The sequence below is a fragment of the Pseudophryne corroboree genome, chromosome 1 (assembly GCF_028390025.1).
Source record: "Pseudophryne corroboree isolate aPseCor3 chromosome 1, aPseCor3.hap2, whole genome shotgun sequence".
Classification (NCBI taxonomy): Eukaryota; Metazoa; Chordata; class Amphibia; order Anura; family Myobatrachidae; genus Pseudophryne; species Pseudophryne corroboree.
The window spans coordinates 130,169,554-130,196,705 of NC_086444.1; the positions used below are offsets into that span (position 1 = coordinate 130,169,554).

General features: G+C 46.5%; 1 protein-coding gene across 1 annotated transcript in view; it reads left to right on the plus strand.

The window, feature by feature from the left end:
* Positions 1–27,152, plus strand: part of ZSWIM6 (zinc finger SWIM-type containing 6) — a 199,711-nt gene that overhangs the window by 60,973 nt on the left and 111,586 nt on the right. Inside the window, exon 2 of the mRNA XM_063962936.1 lies at positions 15,752–16,108. Coding sequence (XP_063819006.1) covers positions 15,752–16,108 — 357 coding nt within the window. The remainder of the gene's footprint in view (positions 1–15,751; positions 16,109–27,152) is intronic.

A 27,152-nucleotide genomic window follows, 5' to 3' on the forward strand; every position in this document is an offset into this window, starting at 1 on the left:
TTGTAAAATTTTACAAATTTGATACCCTGGCAAAGGAGGACCTGGAGTTCTCTCATTCGGTGCTGCAGAGTCATCCGCACTCTCCCGCCCGTTTGGGAGCTTTGGTATAATCCCCATGGTCCTTTCAGGAACCCCAGCATCCACTTAGGACGATAGAGAAAATAAGAATTTACTTACCGATAATTCTATTTCTCGGAGTCCGTAGTGGATGCTGGGCGCCCATCCCAAGTGCGGATTATCTGCAATACTTGTACATAGTTATTGTTAACTAATTCGGGTTATTGTTAAGGAGCCATCTTTAAGAGGCCCTTTCTGTTGTCATACTGTTAACTGGGTTTAGATCACAAGTTGTACGGTGTGATTGGTGTGGCTGGTATGAGTCTTACCCGGGATTCAAAATGCCTCCCTTATTGTGTATGCTCGTCCGGGCACAGTACCTAACTGGAGTCTGGAGGAGGGTCATAGGGGGAGGAGCCAGTGCACACCACCTGACCTAGTAAAGCTTTACTTTTTTGTGCCCTGTCTCCTGCGGAGCCGCTATTCCCCATGGTCCTTTCAGGAACCCCAGCATCCACTACGGACTCCGAGAAATAGAATTATCGGTAAGTAAATTCTTATTTTTTTCCTCGCAGGTTCCTGAAGCCTGCTTTACCAACGGCTCCCTCCGACAAGGAGGCAGTATTCGGAAAAAATTCACAAGCTGTATTTCCAGCAGGTGATAATCAAAGTACCCCTCCTACAACAAGGAAAAGGGTATTAGTCCTCCACACTATATTGTGGTACTGAAGCCAGACGGCTTGGTGAGACAGTCTAAATCTGAAATCTTTGAACACTTACATAAAAAGGTTCAAATCAAGATGGAGTCACTCAGAGCAGTGATAGAGAACCGGAAAAAAGGGGACTATATGGTGTCCCTGGACATCAAGGATTACCTCCATGTCCAAATTTGCCCTTCTCAACAAGGGTACCTCTGGTTCGTGATACAGAACTGTCAATATCAGTTTCAGACGCTGCCGTTGAATTATCCACGGCACCCCGGGCTTTTACCAAGGTAATGGCCGAAAAGATGATTCTTAAAAGAAGAAAGGCATCTAAATTATCCCTTACTTGGACGATATCCTGAAAGGGACAAGTTTCCAGAGAACAGTTGGAGGTCGGAAAAGAACTATCTAAAGTAGTTCTACGACAGCACGAGTGGATTCTAAATATTCCAAAAATCGCAGCTGTTTTCCGATGATACGTCTGCTGTTCCTAGGAATGATTCTGGGCATAGTCCAGAAAGAGGTATTTCTCCTGGAGGGGAAAGCCAGGGAGTTATCCGACCTAGTCAGAAACCTCCTAAATCCAGGCCAAGTATCAGTGCATCAATGCACAGGAGTCCTGGGAAAAATGGTGGCTTCTTACGAAGCGATTCCATTCGGCAGATCTCACGCAAAAACTTTTCAGGGGGATTTGCTGGACGAATGGTCCGGATCGCATCTTCAGATGCATCAGCGGATAACCCTGTCTCCAAGGACAAGGGTGTCTCTTCTGTGGGGGCTGCAGAGTGCTCATCTTCTAGAGGGCAGCACATTCAGCATTCAGGACTGTGTTCTGGTGACCACGGATGCCAGCCTGAGAGGCTGGGGAACAGTCACACAAGGAAGAAATTTCCAAGGAAGTGTGGTCAAGTCTGGAGATTTCTCTCCACATGAATATACTGGAGCTAAGGGCAATTTACGATGCTCTGAGCCTAGGAAGACCTCTGCTTCAAAGTCAACCGGTGCTGATCCAGTAGGACATCATCATGGCAGTCGCCCACGTAAACAGACGGGGCGGCACAAGAAGCAGGAGGGCAATGACAGCAAGGATTCTTCGCTGGGCGAAAGATCATGTGATAACACTGTCAGCAGTGTTCATTCCGGGAGTGGACAACTAGGAAGATTTCCTCAGCATAAATGAATTCCACCCGGAAAAGTGGGAACTTCATCTGGAAGTTTCCACATGTTTGTAAACCGTTGGGAAAGACCAAAGGTGGTTATGATGGCGTCCCACATGAAGCGCCAGGTCTAGAGACCCTCAGGCAATAGCTGGGACGCTCTGGTAACACCGTGGGTGTACCAGTCGGTGTATGTGTTCCCTCCTCTGCCTTTCATACCCAGTGTATGGAGAATGATAGGAAGGAGAGGAGTAAGAACTATACTCGTGGTTCCGGTTTGGGCCAAGAAGAACTTGGTACCCGGAACTTCAAGAGATACTAGAAAGGATCTTGATTCAGCAAGAATCATGTCTGTTCCATGACTTACCGCAGCTGCGTTGACGCCAGGGCGGGTGAACGCCGGATCCTAAGGGAAAAAGGCATTCCGGAAGAGGTCATCCCTACCCTGGTCAGAGCCAGGAAGGAGGTGACCGCACAACTTTATCACCGCTTAGGTGAAAATATGTTCCATGGTGTGAGGCCAGGAAGGCTCCACGGAAGAATTTCAACTAGGTTAATTCCTACATTTCCTGCAAGCAGGAGTGTATATGGGTCTCAAATTGGGGTCCATTAAGGTTCAAATTTCGACCGGTCGATTTTCTTCCAGAAAGAAATTGGCTTCAGTTCCTGAAGTCCAGAAGTTGTTAAGGGAGTACTGCATATACAACCCCTTTTTGATGTCTCCAGTGGCACTGGGCGATCTCAACGTAGTTTGGGATTCCTAAAATCACATTGTTTTAAACAACTCAAATCTGTGGATTTGATATATCTCGCATGGAAAGTGACCATGCTGTTGGTCCTGGCCTCGGCCAGGCGAGTGTCAGAATTGGCGGCTTTATCTCACAAAGCCATATCTGATTGTCCATTCGGACAGAGCAAAGCTGTGGACTCGTCCCCAGTTTCTCCCTAAGGTGGTGTCAGCGTTTCACCTGAACCAGCTTATTGTGGTGCCTGCGGCTACTAGGGACTTGGAGGACTCCAAGTTGCTGGATGTTGTCAGGGCCCTGAAAATATAGTTTCCAGGTCGGCTGGAGTCGGGAAATCTGACTTGCTGTTTATCCTGTATGCACCCAACAAGCTGGGTGCTCCTGCTTCTAAGCAGACTATTGCTCGTTGGATTTGTAGTACAATTCAGCTTGCACATTCTGTGGCAGGCTTGCCACAGCAAAAAATATGTAAATGCCCATTCCACAAGGAAGGTGGGCTCATCTTGGGCGGCTGCCCGAGGGGTCTCGGCATTACAACTCTGCCGAGCAGCTACGTGGTCGGGGGAGAACACGTTTGTAAAATTTTACAAATTTGATACCCTGGCAAAAGAGGACCTGGAGTTCTCTCATTCGGTGCTGCAGAGTCATCCGCACTCTCCCGCCCGTTTGGGAGCTTTGGTATAATCCCCATGGTCCTTTCAGGAACCCCAGCATCCACTAGGACGATAGAGAAAATAAGAATTTACTTACCGATAATTCTATTTCTCGGAGTCCGTAGTGGATGCTGGGCGCCCATCCCAAGTGCGGATTATTCTGCAATACTTGTACATAGTTATTGTTACAAAAATCGGGTTATTGTTGTAGGAAGCCGTCTTTCAGAGGCTCCTTTTTGTTATCATACTGTTAACTGGGTTTAGATCACAAGTTGTACGGTGTGATTGGTGTGGCTGGTATGAGTCTTACCCGGGATTCAAAATCCTCCCTTATTGTGTACGCTCGTCCGGGCACAGTACCTAACTGGAGTCTGGAGGAGGGTCATAGGGGGAGGAGCCAGTGCACACCACCTGATCTGGAAAAGCTTTACTTTTTGTGCCCTGTCTCCTGCGGAGCCGCTATTCCCCATGGTCCTTTCAGGAACCCCAGCATCCACTACGGACTCCGAGAAATAGAATTATCGGTAAGTAAATTCTTATTTTTTAGGGCAGGGTGCTGACCTTGGGGAGGGCACATTTTTGATTCGGGGAGGGCACATTTTTGATTCGGGGAGGGCACATTTTTGATTCGGGGAGGGCACATTTTTGATTCGGGGAGGGCACATTTTTGATTCGGGGAGGGCACATTTTTGATTCGGGAGGGCACATTTTAATTTAGAAGGGCAAAATGGTGTACATACTGTAATATGTATGCAGGTGTCTTAAACTTGCAGCACATTGTAGCTTATAAACCATCCTGGGACACCTTCGCTTCAATCTGACAGCACATTTTAAGTTTAAATGTGCCGTCAGATTGAAGTGAAGGTGTCCCAGAATGGTTTATATATCATTAATGTGCTGCCAGTTTATTTCTGAAGTGTCTCAATAGGGTTTATATAGTTTATTAAACTATATAAATCCTATTGAGACACTTCAGAGTTAAACTGGCAGCACATGTTTCTATATAAACCCTATTGAGACACTTCAGAAAAAAAACTGCCAGCACGTGTTGCTATATAAACCCTATTGAGACACTTAAAAAAAACCTGCAGCACATATTGCTATATAAACCCTATTGATACACTTCAGAGTGAAATTGGCAGCACGTGTTGCTATATAAACCTGATTGAGACACTTCAGAAATAAACTAGCGCACATCGTATTTTAAATGTGCTGTCAGATTGAAGCGAAGGTGCCCCAGGTTGGTTTATATAACATTCATGTGCTGCCAGTTTATTTCTGAAGTGTCACAATAGGGTTTATATAGTTCATTAAACTATAAGATTAGTTGAATGCTGCCAGATTAAAACTAAAGGGGCACCAGGCGACCCATATACAGTAGGATAAATAGCTTAGTGTGGCAGCACTAGTCTTAGATGATGTTTGTGTGTCAATTCAACTTACTGGGGGCTGATGCTGCAGGAGTGATCGCGCTGGTCCCCCGTCACACACCGCGGAGCTGGAAGAAAATGCCCGCCACACTGATCCTACCCGGCATCCTCTTTTATTGGGTCATGTGCACAGAGGAGGGCTGGGTTTGCCTCGGCAGGAGAGGCAAACCCAGCCCTCCTCATCTCACCAGCAGCCTACAGTATTGCCGAGACCCGAGTGCTGTGAGCGCATTAGCGCGACAAGCCTGAGGCAGCGGCAGGGAGGCGTGGCAGCATGGCGGGAGCAGTGGCAGCGTAGCGGGAGGAGTGACGGCGCTGACAGCGATGCGAGAGGAGTGGCAGTGCGGAGAGAGGAGTTTCAGTGCGGCCCGGCGCGGCAGTCCTTTAGTAATCAGCAGGGCGGGCACAAACGGGCAGGGCGCATTCTGACACTTGGAAAAGGGGCAGGGCGCAGCGCCCCGCGAAAGAAGGCTAGAGTGAACACTAACAGTGGATCCGCTGGTCCAATCACCCAGAGACGGTGGGAGAAGCGGAGGCGGGACCCGGTAGTGACTGTGAGCTGTCCCGGCAGTCACTATGAGCAGCGGTGGCCCTGGGAAGCCCGACACTGGAGAGCATGCAGCGGCGGTGGCCCTGTCTTGCTCCACCCTCCCAGGCAGCAGCATCTCAGGTGAGTGAGGAGAGCGGCGCACGGGGGGGGGGGGGAGGAGAGGAACTGAGAGGAGAGGGATAGAGACTTACAACCCGCCGTGCAGCCAGGCGGCTTGAGGGGCTGCACTGGCGTGCGCACGGGGGGTAAGATTTACAACCCGCTGTGTGGCCAGAACAGCTGCGTGAGTAGGAGGGGGCCCCCACGATGATTTTAATTTCAGTAGGAGCCGGCAGTGGCACTACAGTAATGAAAAAGCAAAAAAACTACAGCTCCCAGCAGCCCTTGTTGCAGGAAGCTCCTGTTTATTTTCTGTTTCATTACTGTAGTGTGATGCGCAGGGGCGGATTGGGCTGGTCCGAATGGCCCCAACCTTCAGTAGCCTTCCGGCCATCTTGTACCCGCACCTCCCACCACCCTGGAGCTGCACCCGCACTGCCACCCACCATTGTGCTGGCCTCATCGTCCACCAGCTCATGGCTCCCAGAAGGTGAGGGCGGCTAAAGGAGACACAGACACATAGAAGGTGGAGGGGATACACACACGGAGAGACATAGAATGAAGGGGTGGGGGGGAGAGACACAGACTGAATTGAGGGGCTTTTTGACACAGAGTGAATGTAGGGGGGGGGGGTGAGCGACACAGGCAGAACATGATTGCATAGCAGATAGACACAGTTGGGAGATGATGTGCTGAGAGACGACACAGTGGTGGGCGGGGAGATGGTATTGCTGAGAGGCAACACAGGGAGGAGATGATGTGGAGACGCAAGGGGGAAACTCATATGGTGTGGCGTAATGTGAATTTCGGCTTATACTGTGTGGCGTAATGTGAATTTATCTTATACTGTGTGGCGTAAAGTGAATTTCGGCTCATACTGTGTGGCGTAATGTGAATTTATCTTATACTGTGGCGTAATGTGAATTTATCTTATACTGTGTGACGCAATGTGAATTTGGCTCATACTGTGTGGTGTAATGTGAATTTCGGCTCATACTGTGTGACGTAATGTGAATTTGGCTCATACTGTGTGACGTAATGTGAATTTGGCTCATACTGTGTGACGTAATGTGAATTTGGCTCATACTGTGACGTAATGTGAATTTGGCTCATACTGTGACGTAATGTGAATTTGGCTCATACTGTGTGGCGTAATGTGAATTTGGCTCATACTGTGTGGTGTAATGTGAATTTCGGCTCATACTGTGTGGCGTAATGTGAATTTCGGCTCATACTGTGTGGCGTAATGTGAATTTCGGCTCATACTGTGTGGCGTGATGTGAATTTCGGCTCATACTGTGGTATAATCAAAATCAGGGTGTAGGTGCTGGGGGTTGCAAGGGGTGGGGGGCAGGGGGAGGGGAATGCATATGCACGTAGGCCCATCACTCGCTAGTTCCGCCACTGGGTCAGGAATAGGTTGGGAAAGTGTAAGTAGCGATAGGGTGCAGCGGCAGCTAGGACTCAGGGTTATGCTGTAGCAGACAGTCCGTACCAGCTGGTGGTCACACCATTTTGTTTCATTTTTTTTCCTGGGGTGTATTATATCTACTTGTAATATTAGGAACAAATTAGATTAAGCCATGTGATTTTACTGAGAGAATGTAAAACAGTGCAAGACATGTCCCTGGGTGGTGCTAGACACGTCTCTTTGGCAGTGCACCCCCTAATAACATTAGTTGCGCACACCTACGATGGGTTGCAGAGAGGTGCAAAAATGGACTAAGATCTGATGTGAAAATAAATATATATATTTATTTATTTATTATGCCTCCAAAGACCTCACCGCACGTCACTGCTCTGTAGGCTATATTCTCTAGTGTTCTTCCAGTGGGTTCATAGGTTAGTGTGTGAGTGGTTTTCCTATAAGAGAACCCTACCAATCATGGGGGTCTATTTACGAAGTCTTGGAGAGAGAGAAAGTGACCGGAGATAATGCACCAGCCAATCTAAAGCAGAGTACACACTAGACAACCTTTTAAACCAATTTGCAGATTCTGACAAATTCTTAAAATTGTCCAGTGTGTACCCACTACATTGCTAGCGGTGCATGTTCCCGCGGGCCGCTAGCGACATCACCCATCGCGCTGGGAACACATTTTCATCTAATACACAGGTTTTAAAACTCTGGCCTCTATTTACAAGGCCTTGGATGGAGATAAAGTAGACGGAGATAAAGTACCAGCCGATCAGCTCTTAACTGACATTTTTCAAACCCAGCCTGTGATGTGGCAGTTAAGAGCTGATTGGCTGGTACTTTATCTCCATCTACTTATCTCCATCCAAGGCTTAGTAAATAGACCCCTCTGTCCTCATGATCCCACACAACTCATGTTTTCCAGGTCACCAGTGGATTTTTAAATTGTGACAGTTGGTAATACACAGTCCACCTGCCGGGTGACCTGAAAAACGTGACTTGTGTAGGGTCCTGAGGCCCGAGTTTGAGAACCACCGCTCTAATGCGTACCCAGCATAACTGCCATGTTACAGGTTGTGTTTGAAAAAATGACTGGAGCTGTTTGGTTGGTACTTTCTCAGTCCACTTTAGTTCTCTCCAAGGCTTAGTAAATAGAGCCCATGGTTTGTAATTAAATTACCAATGCTGCCAGTATACACCATTTAGACTAATAGCCAGGTAAGCCTCATACACAGGTCCCTTTTTCCTTTTCATTTGATTTGTGTACTTTAAGTCCATTTAAAAACCTGATCGCAGATAGCCCAAAAAATGTAAAACCAGTACAGATATTCTGGCAATCACTGCATCCTTTTCCAGCCTGCGCTCTGTTACTGCCTGGTAAAACACAATGGCATTTTATCAGTATGCTGATTACCTACATAGTACATTTCTTAACAGTTACCTTTATAGCACCAGCATAATCTGTTGGGCTGTACGGTGATCAGTGACAACTTAATGGATTTTTTTTTTAAGTGAAGAAAAGTACAAGGTTACTGTTTAACACCAGTGTGCATTGGTCGCTAATATTAGGTTGACACAGGCTATAAGTAGCCCAAAAGCTACTTCCTATATACAAATCGGGATCCGGTCTTTAGGTCGACAGTAAGTCTGTCGACAGGGGCTGTAGGTCAACGTGAGTTTTTCACAATTTTTTTTTCTCTATCGTCCTAGTGGATGCTGGGGTTCCTGAAAGGACCATGGGGAATAGCGGCTCCGCAGGAGACAGGGCACAAAAAGTAAAGCTTTAGGATCAGGTGGTGTGCACTGGCTCCTCCCCCTATGACCCTCCTCCAAGCCTCAGTTAGATTTTTGTGCCCGGCCGAGAAGGGTGCAATCTAGGTGGCTCTCCTAAAGAGCTGCTTAGAAAAGTTTAGCTTAGGTTTTTTATTTTACAGTGAGTCCTGCTGGCAACAGGATCACTGCAACGAGGGACTTAGGGGAGAAGAAGTGAACTCACCTGCGTGCAGGATGGATTGGCTTCTTTGGCTACTGGACATTAGCTCCAGAGGGACGATCACAGGTACAGCCTGGATGGTCACCGGAGCCTCGCCGCCGGCCCCCTTGCAGATGCTGAAACAAGAAGAAGGTCCAGAATCGGCGGCATGAAGACTCCTCAGTCTTCTTAAGGTAGCGCACAGCACTGCAGCTGTGCGCCATTTCCTCTCAGCACACTTCACACGGCAGTCACTGAGGGTGCAGGGCGCTGGAAGGGGGGCGCCCTGGGAGGCAATGAAAACCTAGTTTTGGCTAAAAATACCTCACATATAGCCTCCGGGGGCTATATGGAGATATTTAACCCCTGCCAGAATCCGTTAAGAGCGGGAGACGAGGCCGCCGAAAAAGGGGCGGGGCCTATCTCCTCAGCACACAGCGCCATTTTCCCTCACAGAAAGGCTGGAGGGAAGGCTCCCAGGCTCTCCCCTGCACTGCACTACAGAAACAGGGTTAAAACAGAGAGGGGGGGCACTAATTTGGCGTTAGAAATATATAAAAAAGATGCTATAAGGGAAAACACTTATATAAGGTTGTCCCTATATAATTATAGCGTTTTTGGTGTGTGCTGGCAAACTCTCCCCCTGTCTCTCCAAAGGGCTAGTAGGTCCTGTCCTCTATCAGAGCATTCCCTGTGTGTGTGCTGTGTGTCGGTACGTGTGTGTCGACATGTATGAGGACGATGTTGGTGAGGAGGCGGAGCAATTGCCTGTAATGGTGATGTCACTCTCTAGGGAGTCGACACCGGAATGGATGGCTTATTTAGGGAATTACGTGATAATGTCAACACGCGGCAAGGTCGGTTGACGACATGAGACGGCCGACAAACAATTAGTACCGGTCCAGACGTCTCAAAAACACCGTCAGGGGTTTTAAAACGCCCGTTTACTTTAGTCGGTCGACACAGACAGGGACACTGAATCCAGTGTTGACGGTGAATAAACAAACGTATTCCTTATTAGGGCCACACGTTAAGGGCAATGAAGGAGGTGTTACATATTTCTGATACTACAAGTACCACAAAAGAGGGTATTATGTGGGATGTGAAAAAACTACCGTAGTTTTTCCTGAATCAGATAAATTAAATGAAGTGTGTGATGATGCGTGGGTTCCCCCCGATAGAAAATATGGGCGGTATACCCTTTCCCGCTAGAAGTTAGGGCGCGTTGGGAAACACCCCTTAGGGTGGATAAGGCGCTCACACGCTTATCAGAACAAGTGGCGGTACCGTCTATAGATAGGGCCGTCCTCAAGGAGCCAGCTGACAGGAGGCTGGAAAATATCATAAAAAGTATATACACACATACTGGTGTTATACTGCGACCAGCGATCGCCTCAGCCTGGATGTGCAGAGCTGGGGTGGCTTGGTCGGATTCCCTGACTAAAAATATTGATACCCTTGACAGGGACAGTATTTTATTGACTATAGAGCATTTAAAGGATGCATTTCTATATATGCGAGATGCACAGAGGGATATTTGCACTCTGGCATCAAGAGTAAGTGCGATGTCCATATCTGCCAGAAGATGTTTATGGACACGACAGTGGTCAGGTGATGCAGATTCCAAACGGCACAAAGGTGTATTGCCGTATAAAGGAAGAGGAGTTATTTGGGGTCGGTCCATCGGACCTGGTGGCCACGGCAACTGCTGGAAAATCCACAGTTTTTTACCCTAAGTCACATCTCTGCAGAAAAAGACACCGTCTTTTCAGCTTCAGTCCTTTCGTCCCTATAAGAGTCATATCTGCCCAGGGATAGAGGAAAGGGAAGAAGACTGCAGCAGGCAGCCCATTCCCAGGAACAGAAGCGTTCCACCGCTTCTGACAAGCTCTCAGCATGACGCTGAGACCGTACAGGACCCCTGGATCCTACAAGTAGTATCCCAGGGGTACAGATTGGAATGTCGAGACGTTTCCCCTGCGCAGGCTCCTGAAGTCTGCTTTACCAAGGTCTCCCTCCGACAAGGAGGCAGTATGGGAAACAATTCACGAGCTGTATTCCCAGCAGGTGATAATTAAATTACCCCTCCTACAACAAGAAAAGGGGTATTATTCCACACTATATTGTGGTACTGAAGCCAGAAGGCTAGGTGAGACCTATTCTAAATCTAAAAAAATTTGAACACTTACAAAGGTTCAAATCAAGATGGAGTCACTCAGAGCAGTGATAACGAACCGGGAAGAAGGGGACTATCTGGTGTCCCGAGACATCAGGGATGCTTACCTCCATGTCCCAAATTTGCCCTTATCACTAAGGGTACCTCAGGTTCGTGGTACAGAACTGTCACTATCAGTTTCAGACGCTGCCGTTTGGATTGTCCACGGCACCCCGGGTCTTTACCAAGGTAATGGCCGAAATGATGGTTCTTCTTCGAAGAAAAGGCGTCTTAATTATCCCTTACTTGGACGATCTCCTGATAAGGGCAAAGTCCAGGGAACAGTTGGAGGTCGGAGTAGCACTATCTCGGATACTGTTACAACAGCAGGGGTGGATTCTAAATATTCCAAAATCGCAGCTGATCCCGACAACAAGTCTCCTGTGCTTAGGGATGATTCTGGACACAGTCCAGAAAAAGGTGTTTCTCCCGGAAGAGAAAGCCAGGGAGTTATCCGAGCTAGTCGGGAACCTCCTAAAATCAGTGCATCATTGCACAAGGGCCATGGTAAAAAAATGGTGACTTCCTTCGAAGCAATTCCAGTCGGCAGATTTCATGCAAGAACTTTTCAGTGGGATCTGCTGGACAAATGGTCCGGATCGCATCTTCAGATGCATCAGCGGATAACCCTATATCCAAGGACAAGGGTGTCTCTCCTGTGGTGGTTACAGAGTGCTCATCTTCTAGAGGGCCGCAGATTCGGCATTCAGTTTTGGATGTTGGTGACCACGGAGGCCAGCCCGAGAGGCTGGGGAGCAGTCACACAAGGAAAAAATTTCCAGGGAGTGTGATCAAGTCTGGAGACTTTTCTCCACATAAATATAGCTAAGGGTAAATTTATAATGCTCTAAGCTTAGCAAGACCTCTGCTTCAAGGTCAGCCGGTATTGATCCAGTGGGATAAAACATCACGGCAGTCGCCCACGTAAATAGACAGGGCGGCACAAGAAGCAGGAGGGCAGTGGCATAAACTGCAAGGACTTTTCGCTGGGCGGAAAATCATGTGATAGCACTGTCAGCAGTGTTTCATTCCGGGAATGGAAACTGGGAAGCAGACTTCCTCAGTAGGCACGACCTCCACCCGGCAGAGTGGGAACTTCATGGGGAAGTTTTCCACATGATTGTAAACCGTTGGGAATTACCAAAGGTGGACATGATGGCGTCCCGTCTGAACAAAAAACGGGACAGGTATTGCGCCAGGTTAAGAGACCCTCAGGCAATAGCTGTGGACGTTCTGGTAACACCGTGGGTGTACCAGTCGGTGTATGTGTTCCATCCTCTGCTTTTCATACCTAAGGTACTGAGAATTATAAGACGTAGAGGAGTAAGAACTATACTCATGGCTCCGGATTGGCCAAGAAGGACTTGGTACCCGGAACTTCAAGAGATGCTCACAGAGGACTTATGGCCTCTGCCGCTAAGAAGGGACTTGTTTCAGCAAGTACCATGTCTGTTCCAAGACTTACCGCAGCTGCGTTTGACGGCATGGCGGTGGAACGCCGGATCCTAAGGGAAAAGGCATTCAGGAAGAGGTCATTCCTACCCTGGTCAAAGCCAGAAAGGAGGTGACCGCACAACATTATCACCACATGTGGCGAAAATATGTTGCGTGGTGTGAGGCCAGGAAGGCCCCACGAAGAAATTTCAACTCGGTCGATTCCTGCATTTCCTGCAAACAGGAGTGTCTATGGGCCTCAAATTGGGGTCCATTAAGGTTCAAATTTCGGCCCTGTCGATTTTTCTTCCAGAAAGAATTGGCTTCAGTTCCTGAAGTCCAGAAGTTTGTCAAGGGAGTATTGCATATACAACCCCCTTTTGTGCCTCCAGTGGCACTGTGGGATCTCAACGTAGTTCTGGGATTCCTCAAAACACATTGGTTTAAAACCAGTCAAATCTGTGGATTTGAAGCATCTCACATGAAAAGTGAACATGCTCTTGGACCTGGCCTGGACCAGGCGAGTGTCAAATTGGTGTTTTTTTTCTCAAAAAAAGCCCATATCTGTTTGTCCATTCGGACAGGGCAGAGCTGCGGACTCGTCCCCAGTTCTCTCCCTAAGGTGGTGTCAGTGTTTCACCTGAACCAGCTTATTGTGGTGTCTTGCGCCTACTAGGGACTTGGAGGACTCCAAGTTGCTAGATGTGGTCAGGGCCCTGAAAATATAGGTTCCAGGACGGCTGGAGTCAGGAAAACTGATTTGCTGTTATCCTGTATGCACCCAACAAACTGGGTGCTCTTGCTTCTAAGCAGACTTTTGCTAGTTGGATGTGTAATACAATTCAGCTTGCACATTCTGTGGCAGGCCTGCCACAGCCAAAATATGTAAATGCCCATTCCACAAGGAAGGTGGGCTCATCTTGGGCGGCTGCCCGAGGGGTCTCGGCTTTACAACTTTGCCGAGCGGCTATTTAGTCAGGGGCAAACACGTTTGTAAAATCCTACAAATTTGATAACCTGGCTAAGGAGGACCTGGAGTTCTCTCATTCGGTGCTGCAGAGTCATCCGCACTCTCCCGCCCGTTTGGGAGCTTTGGTATAATCCCCATGGTCCTTTCAGGAACCCCAGCATCCACTAGGACGATAGAGAAAATAAGAATTTACTTACCGATAATTCTATTTCTCGGAGTCCGTAGTGGATGCTGGGCGCCCATCCCAAGTGCGGATTATCTGCAATACTTGTACATAGTTACAAAAATCGGGTTATTATTGTTGTGAGCCATCTTTCAGAGGCTCCGCTGTTATCATACTGTTAACTGGGTTCAGATCACAGGTTGTACAGTGTGATTGGTGTGGCTGGTATGAGTCTTACCCGGGATTCATAAATCCTTCCTTATTGTGTACGCTCGTCCGGGCACAGTATCCTAACTGAGGCTTGGAGGAGGGTCATAGGGGGAGGAGCCAGTGCACACCACCTGATCTGGAAAAGCTTTACTTTTTGTGCCCTGTCTCCTGCGGAGCCGCTATTCCCCATGGTCCTTTCAGGAACCCCAGCATCCACTACGGACTCCGAGAAATAGAATTATCGGTAAGTAAATTCTTATTTTTTAATTTTTAGAACTTTTCCATACTTTACGATCCACGTGGACTACAATTGGGAACAGTAACCTGTGCCGAGCGAGGCACCTTGCCCGAAGCATGGCAAGTGAACATGGTGCACTAATTGGGGTTCCCGGTCACATATCGACCTAGAGTCCCTGTTGACCTACTTAATGTCAGCCATTAGTGGTCGACCAAGACACTGTCGACCTAAAGCTCCGTACACATTAGACGATGTCGCTCTATGAGCGACGTCTAATGTTTCCTCTCCCGGGGCAGCCGTCTGTACACACTGAGCGATATGACCGTTCATATCGCTCAGTGACGTCACGCCTCCGCCAACTCTGCATGCAGGTCGTGGACGAAAGTCCAGATCCTGCATGCATGCACTGGCCACAGCGGCGATCATTGCCGACCCGCGGGGACGTGCATCGGTCGTCGCTGGCGGCATACACACTTGCCGATAAAATGAGCGATGTCGCTCAGGGAGGGGGGAAAATGAGCGACGTCACTCATTTTATCGGCAAGTGTGTATGGGCCTTTAGTCTTAACTACCGAACATACCACACCCATGTAAGTCAGGGGCAGATTTTTTAAAAGCAAAAATTTACATTTCAACTGTGGGAGGGTATAGACAAATCTGTACCTGTATCCATTTTGCCTGTCTTATCTACATTGGCTCCTTTTCCCCTGTATTGGTGATTCTGTTCCCGCACCTTAGGAATCTTTTATTCCGTATTTATTGATGTAATTTCATAAGCTGTCTGCATAATGTGTATATCACTTATATATAATTTTACTTAGTTATCTGTATCTATACTGTTAACATGGTATTAATCCCTATATTTTTATTTTGGGTAGCACTACCTCTACTCTAGAAGGGTGGGATAGCTGATCTAAAGTAGGCTTTCAAAGTGGTTTTTCCTTTTCAACCCACTCCCCACACCAATGTTTTGTTTTTGTATGACTGAAATGGTTATTTGGTTTATTTCATTATTTTTTTAAATCTGGTTAAGGTCTTGAAACAACTGAAAGTTGGCAATATAGGCCAGCTTACTCATGTAAATATGGTGGTTGGAGTATCAAAGCAGTGAAAAGCAGAAGTTGCTATAGCAACCAATAAGCTTCTACCTATAATTTTCATGTACTTCATAAATGCTACCATGTTGCTATGGGGACAAGGTCATTAGGTCGACATGAGTTTTTCACAATTATTTTTCTTACATTTTTTTAACTTTTTCATACTTTACAATCCCCGTGGATTACGATTAGGAACGGTAACCTGTGCCAAGCGCAGCGAGGCACTTTGCCCGAAGCATGGTGAGCGAAGCGGTGCACTAATTGGGGTTCCCCGTCACTTTATGAAGAAAACGACACCAAAAAAAGTAAAAAAACAAACAAACACAAAACCCTCATGTTGACATTTTTCCATGTCGACCTAGTGCCCATGTTGACCTAATGCATGTCCACCAGTAGTGGTCGACCAAAGTCTTGTTGACCTAATGACCCATACCTGTTGCTATGGGAAACGTTTCCAACATGTAAGCATGACATTGCAGTCTGTCTATCATAGTTGGCACTCATGACCCCTGGAACCGCCCTATCATTTTTCACTTGATATTATGGTCCATTATATTTATATATTATGTCGTCCATTATGTATATATTTATACGGTAATCTTGAAATCCGTTTTATAACTGTATTTGGTTTTGTTGCAGGTTTCCATTTAAGTGGCACAGTGACGGAGCCTGCAATGCAGTCCGAGCCAGAATCCGTTTGCAATGTAGCTATCAGCTTTGACCGTTGCAAGATTACCTCAGTGACCTGCAGCTGTGGGAACAAGGACATCTTCTACTGCGCACACGTGGTGGCGCTATCTTTATACCGCATCCGCAAGCCCGATCAGGTCAAGCTGCATCTTCCTATTTCAGAGACCCTCTTTCAAATGAACAGGGACCAGCTGCAGAAATTTGTACAGTATTTGATTACCGTTCACCACACTGAGGTCTTGCCGACCGCTCAGAAACTAGCAGATGAAATTCTGTCACAGAACTCTGAAATCAATCAAGTTCATGGTGAGTGGCGCTTTGTTTGGTAAGATCACCCCTCCCTTATTTGTTAGGAATTTGTTGACTTTACAGGGTGCAGGACTTGTCTTCTGCAGAACAAGGTTGCTTCCCAATCTCTGGATGCAACGAGGCCGTATTACAGGAAAAATAGGTTTCGAGAAATCGTACAATTCCTCAAGGGATTACGGCCGCTGCATTTTTGATTTGTTTTGAACACCAATTGTCTGTTAATGGTCTAATACATTATGTTTAATGTATGCAGGTTTCCAGTCTGGAATAGAATGGTTTTTAAATTAGAAATTCAAGGAAACCCTAACTTACAAAGTAAAGTGATGTTCCCTAATATTAAATAAGTAATTTACTGGATTGTTCCTTATGCCAACATGATGTAATTACAGGATTTAAATGTATTTGAACATCATTTTACTGGTGACTTAGGGGGCGATTAAAGTTTTTTGGGTGCTTTAGGTGATGGACGCCCAATGGAGTTATTCCAGTCAGATGTGACTGCTGCAGGCGCTCCTTAGTTATCACGCTTGTCGCGCCCAAAAGCACCAGGTTTAGCAGTGTAAAGCAGCTAAATCTATCTACAGTACTGGTTAGCGCTTTCAAACAAATGTTTGGGTGCCCAAACCACATATTTGTCACCAGTTTCTGCTCCCCACCTCAGAAGTTTGTTAATAGAAATATGGCCGTGCTAAAACAATTGAATAGCCCAATTAAAGCTCATTGAGCAACAGTGTACAGCGGTCAGGTTGAATAAACCTAGCTTGAATGCCTCTGGAGATTGTGTGTTGGCTATATCTGTATTTGAAACAACAATATTTTTCTGCTTAATTTCTGGCATGCCTTGTGTGTTTTTATTATTTTTGGGTTTAATAAATCAATTGCTGCAAGGTGCATACACACTTGCCGCAAAAATGAACGACATTGCTCATTTTCACCCTTCCTGAGTGACGTTCACTTTCTCGGCAGGTGTGTATGCGTAGCTGTCGAGCGATGTGCGGCCCCGCAGGTTAACGACCCTTGCTGTCTGCTGTGCAAGCAGCTCAATTTGGACTGTTGTCCAAGAGCTGCCCGCTGCATGACATTACTGAGCGTTATGGTAGTCATGTCACGCAGTGTGTATGCCCTGCCACCGACCGCCCCGGGAGGGGAAACACTAGGCAACGTCTCTCATAGAGCATGTCGCCTAGTGTGTACCCACCATTAGATTAGTGGGTATTACAAGTTAGTGTTTTGTTTGCAGATGTGCCGAGTAACAGAGCGGTGAAAGGGTCCAACAGCATGCTGAAACATCAGCTAATAAAACTGAGGTTTTGAGGCCAAGCGTCGGCAGGTCTTTCTAATTGTATGAGATCTGCTGTGAGACCGTAACTTTTGGTCAGCCTTATGCGCCCTACACACTGGGCGACTGCAGCAATTTGGACGATGATCGATCTTGATATCGTCCAAATTGGCTTGCATTGCAAAACTGAACCAACGATGAACGACCGCGGGGCCGCACATCGCTCAGCATTGGTGCATACACATTGAGCAATATGACCTATTTCTCATTCATTAATGAATGAGAACGTTCATATCGCCCGGTGTGTAGGGTGCATTAACCACAATGGGTTTACCATGGTGTTCTTTTTGTTTATCACCCTGCCCCTGCCAAAATGAGATTTCTGTAGCATTAAGTATAATAAGGAGATGTTATCTTTCATTTCCATAAGTTTTTTTCACTTTATTTAGAACAAATGTGTCTATTGTGTCCAAGCTAATACAATTCTCTGCTGCTTAGTATTAAAGTGCAATGGAGGTAATTACTGTGCATCATTCACTGGCTATGGTCTCATGCAGCTGATCTGTTACCCTTTCACACCGCAGCTTGTACCCGGTAATTTGCCGTTTTTACTGGCTTCCTAAACGGTTCGAGCTGCGATGTGAAAGGGTCACCTTCAATTTACCGTTTACAAAATACCGGTATTTTGAAACTGTAAAAAAGCAGGGTCCTACCCGTTTCAGACCCGTTTAATTGTGCAGTGTGAAAGGGTCTGAAACTGTATTTGCAAGCCCCAGAAGGTGATGGGCTGTCTCCATGTGTGATGTCACCAGGCAGAAGCAGGAAATAAACATTTAAAATGACAACCACTGTTTTGTATGGGTGAAACGGGTTCAGTGTGAAAGGTACCAAAACGGTAATGAAATGGTAATATACTGGTTACAACATGCGATGTGAAGGGGGTTTAACTGCTCAGACCCGTTTTAAGAACCGTTTAAAGAACCGTTTCAAAAGCAGGTTTTGCGATGTGAAAGCGGCATTAGTAAGCTACCTCGGGGGTATATGGCCATGAAGTGCCTCTGTGGTTTTAATGTTTGAGTGAGTTAATGGGCTGTGTTCTCATGACTTGTTACAGTGTCTTCACAAATCTTTTCATCCAGACACTTTGTTGCTGCAGATTCTGCATTTGAAATGGATCGGTTTATCACTGGTCTGTATTCAACGTAGGAAATTTAAAATGATTCCAACATTTTCTCTAAATGTAATAAACATTATTTAATTAACACCTCTTGTATTTGGGAGCTTCAATTTCACAGGTACACTACCTCAAATAACTTATTGGGGGGTATTCAATTGTTTGAGGTCAGTTGGGTGTCTGTTTTTTACTATCTAATAGACAGGAAAAACAGACACCAGCTGACTTTTCAAACAATTGAACCCCCCCCCCATTAACTGAATCGAAAAGAAAATGAAATTGGCCATTAAAGCTGCAATCATGTAAAGTGTTTAAGGGGTCTATTCATGAAGCAGTGAGAAGTGTGGAGAAGTTGCTCATGGCAACCAATTAGCTACTCTGTATAATTTTATAGTATGCAAAGTCTAAATGTTACTTCAATGCGGATTGGTTGCCACGGGCAGCTTCTGCACTGGTTCACTCTTCTACACTTTCACTGCTTCATGAATAGACTCCTAAGTCTTCCTGCTATCTGCTCCTACACCAGATCATTGGGCCTTCTCAATTTTCCTAGTTGGTCTTTCAGCTACGTGCAGTGAAGTTGTCTGCTTGGACTAGTAAAAAGCCACAAGCAGAGATTGCATCTTTCTATTGGTCCTCACATTGATTTTGATGCAAATGTAAAGTAGTCTCTTACAAACATTTGTGGTTGCTGGGATATTGCTTGAGAAGTTCTTGGTTCCAGGTCATGCAGGAATGCAGTTCATCACCATGAATGTCTGGGGCTCATACCTCAGGAGGCTGCAAGGAGAAATCCATTAGATACAAGTTTACTGCGCGGGCAGTGGGCTAGCTGGGTGAGCTTGCAAACGGTGATTGTACCAAGGAGTACTTGGGTGCTGTAAGCATAGGATGCACTGCTAAGCGGCTGCCTCTATAAATGGGGAAGTAACTCCCACAATACACAGTATATACCAAAGCTAAAAATGAGGCTGCGCTAGATTGTATCGGTAATTAAAAAGTTGCGAGAATATCTCAATTACTGTGATATCACAATTTATTAATATATACAAAAAAATTCATCATGTTTAAAAAAAAATCAATAAACTATAAAACTGCATGCATGTCATCAGATTAAAAAGTATGAATTCATATGTATATTAAGGTAATATTACCCAATAAGTCAGGAACTAGGTAGGGATATTGTGCGGAGTCCGTTCCAAAGGTATTCCCCTGTAGCAACGTGATGAGTCCAATGTGCCAAAATCTCTGTAGATGTGCAATGTCCAGATGGAGGTTGTAAGTAACCGTTAGAGGATGGTACGCTCCAAATGCCTAACTGTTACTTACAACCTCGATCTGGACATTGCATATCTCCAGCGATTTTGGCACATTGGACTCATCACGTTCCTACAGGGGAATACCTTTGGAACGGACCCCACACAATATCCCTACCTAGTTCCTGACTTATTGGGTAATATTACCTTAATATACGTATGAATTCATACTTTTTACTATAATGACATGCATGCAGTTTTATAGTTTATTGATTTTTTAACATTCATTTTTTTGTATATATTAATTGTGATATAGTAATTGAGATCTTCTCGCAACTTTTTAATTACTGATACATTCTAGCGCAGCCTCCATTTTTAGCTTTGGTATAGCTGTGTGAGCTGCATGTGATGGGAGTGCGGTTATGTGTATGGTGCGCTGTTAGTTTCTCTATCGTCCTAGTGGATGCTGGGGTTCCTGAAAGGACCATGGGGAATAGCGGCTCCGCAGGAGACAGGGCACAAAAGTAAAGCTTTCCGATCAGGTGGTGTGCACTGGCTCCTCCCCCTATGACCCTCCTCCAAGCCAGTTAGATTTTTGTGCCCGGCCGAGAAGGGTGCAATCTAGGTGGCTCTCCTAAAGAGCTGCTTAGAAAAGTTTAGCTTAGGTTTTTTATTTTACAGTGAGTCCTGCTGGCAACAGGATCACTGCAACGAGGGACTTAGGGGAGAAGAAGTGAACTCACCTGCGTGCAGGATGGATTGGCTTCTTGGCTACTGGACATCAGCTCCAGAGGGACGATCACAGGTACAGCCTGGATGGTCACCGGAGCCTTGCCGCCGGCCCCCTTGCAGATGCTGAAGTAAGAAGAGGTCCAGAATCGGCGGCAGAAGACTCCTCAGTCTTCTAAAGGTAGCGCACAGCACTGCAGCTGTGCGCCATTTTCCTCTCAGCACACTTCACACGGCAGTCACTGAGGGTGCAGGGCGCTGGGAGGGGGGCGCCCTGGGAGGCAAATGAATACCTATTTTGGCTAAAAATACCTCACATATAGCCTCCGGAGGCTATATGGAGATATTTAACCCCTGCCAGAATCCGTTAAGAGCGGGAGACGAGGCCGCCGAAAAAGGGGCGGGGCCTATCTCCTCAGCACACAGCGCCATTTTCCCTCACAGAAAGGCTGGAGGGAAGGCTCCCAGGCTCTCCCCTGCACTGCACTACAGAAACAGGGTTAAAACAGAGAGGGGGGGCACTAATTTGGCGTTAGAAATATATAAAAAAGATGCTATAAGGGAAAACACTTATATAAGGTTGTCCCTATATAATTATAGCGTTTTTGGTGTGTGCTGGTAAACTCTCCCTCTGTCTCTCCAAAGGGCTAGTGGGTCCTGTCCTCTATCAGAGCATTCCCTGTGTGTGTGCTGTGTCGGTACGTGTGTCGACATGTATGAGGACGATGTTGGTGAGGAGGCGGAGCAATTGCCTGTAATGGTGATGTCACTCTCTAGGGAGTCGACACCGGAATGGATGGCTTATTTAGGGAATTACGTGATAATGTCAACACGCTGCAAGGTCGGTTGACATGAGACGGCCGACAAACAATTAGTACCGGTCCAGACGTCTCAAAAACACCGTCAGGGGTTTTAAAACGCCCGTTTACTTTAGTCGGTCGACACAGACACAGACAGGGACACTGAATCCAGTGTCGACGGTGAATAAACAAACGTATTCCTTATTAGGGCCACACGTTAAAGGCAATGAAGGAGGTGTTACATATTTCTGATACTACAAGTACCACAAAAGAGGGTATTATGTGGGATGTGAAAAAACTACCGTAGTTTTTCCTGAATCAGAAAAATTAAATAAAGTGTGTGATGATGCGTGGGTTCCCCCCGATAGAAAATATGGGCGGTATACCCTTTCCCGCCAGAAGTTAGGGCGCGTTGGGAAACACCCCTTAGGGTGGATAAGGCGCTCACACGCTTATCAAAACAAGTGGCGGTACCGTCTATAGATAGGGCCGTCCTCAAGGACCAGCTGACAGGAGGCTGGAAAATATCATAAAAAGTATATACACACATACTGGTGTTATACTGCGACCAGCGATCGCCTCAGCCTGGATGTGCAGAGCTGGGGTGGCTTGGTCGGATTCCCTGACTAAAAATATTGATACCCTTGACAGGGACAGTATTTTATTGACTATAGAGCATTTAAAGGATGCATTTCTATATATGCGAGATGCACAGAGGGATATTTGCACTCTGGCATCAAGAGTAAATGCGATGTCCATATCTGCCAGAAGATGTTATGGACACGACAGTGGTCAGGTGATGCAGATTCCAAACGGCACAAAGGTGTATTGCCGTATAAAGGAAGAGGAGTTATTTGGGGTCGGTCCATCGGACCTGGTGGCCACGGCAACTGCTGGAAAATCCGCCGTTTTTACCCTAAGTCACATCTCTGCAGAAAAAGACACCGTCTTTTCATCCTCAGTCCTTTCGTCCCTATAAGATCATATCTGCCCAGGGATAGAGGAAAGGGAAGAAGACTGCAGCAGGCAGCCCATTCCCAGGAACAGAAGCGTTCCACCGCTTCTGACAAGTTCTCAGCATGGCGCTGAGACCGTACAGGACCCCTGGATCCTACAAGTAGTATCCCAGGGGTACAGATTGGAATGTCGAGACGTTTCCCCTTCGCAGGCTCCTGAAGTCTGTTTTACCAAGGTCTCCCTCCGACAAGGAGGCAGTATGGGAAAAAATTCACAAGCTGTATTCCCAGCAGGTGATAATTAAATTACCCCTCCTACTACAAGAAAAGGGGTATTATTCCACACTATATTGTGGTACTGAAGCCAGAAGGCTAGGTGAGACTTATTCTAAAAATTTTTTTGAACACTTACAAAGGTTCAAATCAAGATGGAGTCACTCAGAGCAGTGATAACGAACCAGGAAGAAGGGGACTATATAGTGTCCCGGGACATCAGGGATGCTTACCTCTATGTCCCAAATTTGCCCTTCTCACTAAGGGTACCTCAGGTTCGTGGTGCAGAACTGTCACTATCAGTTTCAGACGCTGCCGTTTGGATTGTCCACGGCACCCCGGGTCTTTACCAAGGTAATGGCCGAAATGATGATTCTTCTTCGAAGAAAAGGCGTCTTAATTATCCCTTACTTGGACGATCTCCTGATAAGGGCATAGTCCAGGGAACAGTTGGAGGTCGGAGTAGCACTATCTCGGATACTGCTACAACAGCACGGGTGGATTCTAAATATTCCAAAATCGCAGCTGATCCCGACGACACGTCTGCTGTGCCTAGGGATGATTCTGGACACAGTCCAGAAAAAGGTGTTTCTCCCGGAAGAGAAAGCCAGGGAGTTATCCGAGCTAGTCAGGAACCTCCTAAAAACAGTGCATCATTGCACAAGGGTCCTGGTAAAAATGGTGGCTTCCTACGAAGCAATTCCATTCGGCAGATTTCACGCAAGAACTTTTCAGTGGGATCTGCTGGACAAATGGTCCGGATCGCATCTTCAGATGCATCAGCGGATAACCCTATATCCAAGGACAAGGGTGTCTCTCCTGTGGTGGTTATAGAGTGCTCATCTTCTAGAGGGCCGCAGATTCGGCATTCAGGATTGGATGCTGGTGACCACGGAGCCCAGCCCGAGAGGCTGGGGAGCAGTCACACAAGGAAAAAATTTCCAGGGAGTGTGATCAAGTCTGGAGACTTTTCTCCACATAAATATACTGGAGCTAAGGGTAAATTTATAATGCTCTAAGCTTAGCAAGACCTCTGCTTCAAGGTCAGCCGGTATTGATCCAGTGGGAAAAACATCACGGCAGTCGCCCACGTAAACAGACAGGGCGACACAAGAAGCAGGAGGGCAATGGCAAAAACTGCAAGGACTTTTCGCTGGGCGGAAAATCATGTGATAGCACTGTCAGCAGTGTTTCATCCCGGGAATGGAAACTGGGAAGCAGACTTCCTCAGCAGGCACGACCTCCACCCGGGAGAGTGGAAACTTCATCGGGAAGTTTTTTCCACATGATTGTAAACCGTTGGGAAATACCAAAGGTGGACATGATGGCGTCCCGTCTGAACAAAAAACGGGACAGGTATTGCGCCAGGTCAAGAGACCCTCAGGCAATAGCTGTGGACGTTCTGGTAACACCGTGGGTGTACCAGTCGGTGTATGTGTTCCCTCCTCTGCTTCTCATACCTAAGGTGCTGAGAATTATAAGACGTAGAGGAGTAAGAACTATACTCATGGCTCCGGATTGGCCAAGAAGGACTTGGTACCCGGAACTTCAAGAGATGCTTACAGAGGTCTTATGGCCTCTGCCGCTAAGAAGAGACTTGCTTCAGCAAGTACCATGTCTGTTCCAAGACTTACCGCAGCTGCGTTTGTCGGCATGGCGGTGGAAAGCCGGATCCTAAGGGAAAAAGGCATTCCGGAAGAGGTCATTCCTACCCTGGTCAAAGCCAGAAAGGAGGTGACCGCACAACATTATCACCACATGTGGCGAAAATATGTTGCGTGGTGTGAGGCCAGGAAGGCCCCACAAAGAAATTTCAACTCGGTCGTTTCCTGCATTTCCTGCAAACAGGAGTGTCTATGGGCCTCAAATTGGGGTCCATTAAGGTTCAAATTTCGGCCCTGTCGATTTTCTTCCAGAAAGAATTGGCTTCAGTTCCTGAAGTCCAGAAGTTTGTCAAGGGAGTATTGCATATACAACCCCCTTTTGTGCCTCCAGTGGCACTGTGGGATCTCAACGTAGTTCTGGGATTCCTCAAATCACATTGGTTTAAAACCAGTCAAATCTGTGGATTTGAAGCATCTCACATGAAAAGTGACCATGCTCTTGGCCCTGGCCTGGACCAGGCGAGTGTCAAATTGGTGGTTTTTTCTCAAAAAAGCCCATATCTGTTTGTCCATTCGGACAGGGCAGAGCTGCGGACTCGTCCCCAGTTCTCTCCCTAAGGTGGTGTCAGTGTTTCACCTGAACCAGCTTATTGTGGTGCCTTGCACCTACTAGGGACTTGGAGGACTCCAAGTTGCTAGATGTTGTCAGGGCCCTGAAAATATGTTCCAGGACGGCTGGAGTCAGGAAAACTGACTTGCTGTTATCCTGTATGCACCCAACAAACTGGGTGCTCTTGCTTCTAAGCAGACTATTGCTAGTTGGATGTGTAATACAATTCAGCTTGCACATTCTGTGGCAGGCCTGCCACAGCCAAAATATGTAAATGCCCATTCCACAAGGAAGGTGGGCTCATCTTGGGCGGCTGCCCGAGGGGTCTCGGCTTTACAACCTTGCCGAGCAGCTACTTGGTCAGGGGCAAACACGTTTGCTAAATTCTACAAATTTGATACCCTGGCTAAGGAGGACCTGGAGTTCTCTCATTCGGTGCTGCAGAGTCATCCGCACTCTCCCGCCCGTTTGGGAGCTTTGGTATAATCCCCATGGTCCTTTCAGGAACCCCAGCATCCACTAGGACGATAGAGAAAATAAGAATTTACTTACCGATAATTCTATTTCTCGGAGTCCGTAGTGGATGCTGGGCGCCCATCCCAAGTGCGGATTATCTGCAATACTTGTACATAGTTACAAAAATCGGGTTATTATTGTTGTGAGCCATCTTTTCAGAGGCTCCGCTGTTATCATACTGTTAACTGGGTTTAGATCACAAGTTGTACGGTGTGATTGGTGTGGCTGGTATGAGTCTTACCCGGGATTCAAAATTCCTCCCTTATTGTGTACGCTCGTCCGGGCACAGTACCTAACTGGCTTGGAGGAGGGTCATAGGGGGAGGAGCCAGTGCACACCACCTGATCGGAAAGCTTTACTTTTGTGCCCTGTCTCCTGCGGAGCCGCTATTCCCCATGGTCCTTTCAGGAACCCCAGCATCCACTACGGACTCCGAGAAATAGAATTATCGGTAAGTAAATTCTTATTTTATACCATATACAGTATGTTTGGCTGGATTCTAAATTCTAGACATATTATTTATATATTAACAATTTCTTATATAGTACAGCAAATTCTGTTGCGCTTTACAATTGGAAATGGCAATGATAAAACAAAACTGGGTAATATCAAATAGTCATAGGTAGGAAGGCCCTGCTCGCAAGCTTACAATATATTTAGTGGAGCCCTGGGAACTGCAATACACTGAAAACAGCAGTGGGGAACAAAAAAAAATGTGCTCCAGTATAAGCAATAGTACAAGGGGAATGGTCAAGTACTAGGCCTAATTCAGACCTGATCGCAGCAGCAAAGTTTTAGTCTAATAGGCAAAATCATGTGCACTGCAGGTGGGACAGATGTAAGCAGCCAGTATTTGCTCTGCACAGAAAAAAAATAACCCACCCAAATCTAACTCTCTCTCTGCACATGTTATATCTGCCCCACCTGCAGTGCACATGATTTAGCTCGGTAGAGAGATTTTGCTGCTGCGATCCGTACTGAATTAGGCCCATTGTTCCATCTCTGTGCTCAAAATTAATTCTGCTCACCTACAAGATCCTCTCCTTACATGAGTGTATAAGGGTTAATTAGAATCCATCCACCTGCTCTAAACAGGACAAAGTAGTCCTGCTGCTGCAGAGATTTTAGTTAGGGAGCTGAAATTCTCAGGGCATGCTGTTTAGTTTCTCCCTGGCTGATTACAAAATGGAGTCACTGCCTAATACTGGGGCAGATGTATTAACCTGGAGAAAGGCATAAGGAAGTGATAAACCAGTGATATGTGCAAGGTGATAAAGGCACCAGCCAATCAGATCCTAACTGTTAATTTACATATTGGAGCGGATTGGCTGGTGCCTTTATCACCTTGCACATGACTGGTTTATCACTTCCTTAATCGGTTACTTCAAAGTTCAAACCTTCAGAAAGATAGCATTCTAATAATCAAGTCTGACATGTCTCAGAAACCCACTCCATGTTAACTGTGGTTTTAAGGATTGTCATAATGCCTATTGATTAAAAATTACTCACACAAATTTACATGCAGAAATATCAAGGCAATTCTATTTGTTAATAGTAAAACAAAATGAAAGTGCAGATATGTATGAACCACAATTTAACACAGATAACATTGGTTCCACTAAATCAGCAGTTCCCAAACTGTGGTACGAGTACCCCCGGGGGTACACTGCGGACTGCTCTGGGGTACTTAAAAACAAAGCCAGTAATGGCGGAAGTCTGCAGCGTCCCCCCGGTTCATGCGCTGTTGCGCTTGAAGGATGTTGGGCAGTCCTGAAAGTGTGGTGCCAAACACCGCCACCAATTCCCAGCCTGCTGGGAGCGTGATTGGGATGTAATCTTGCTGG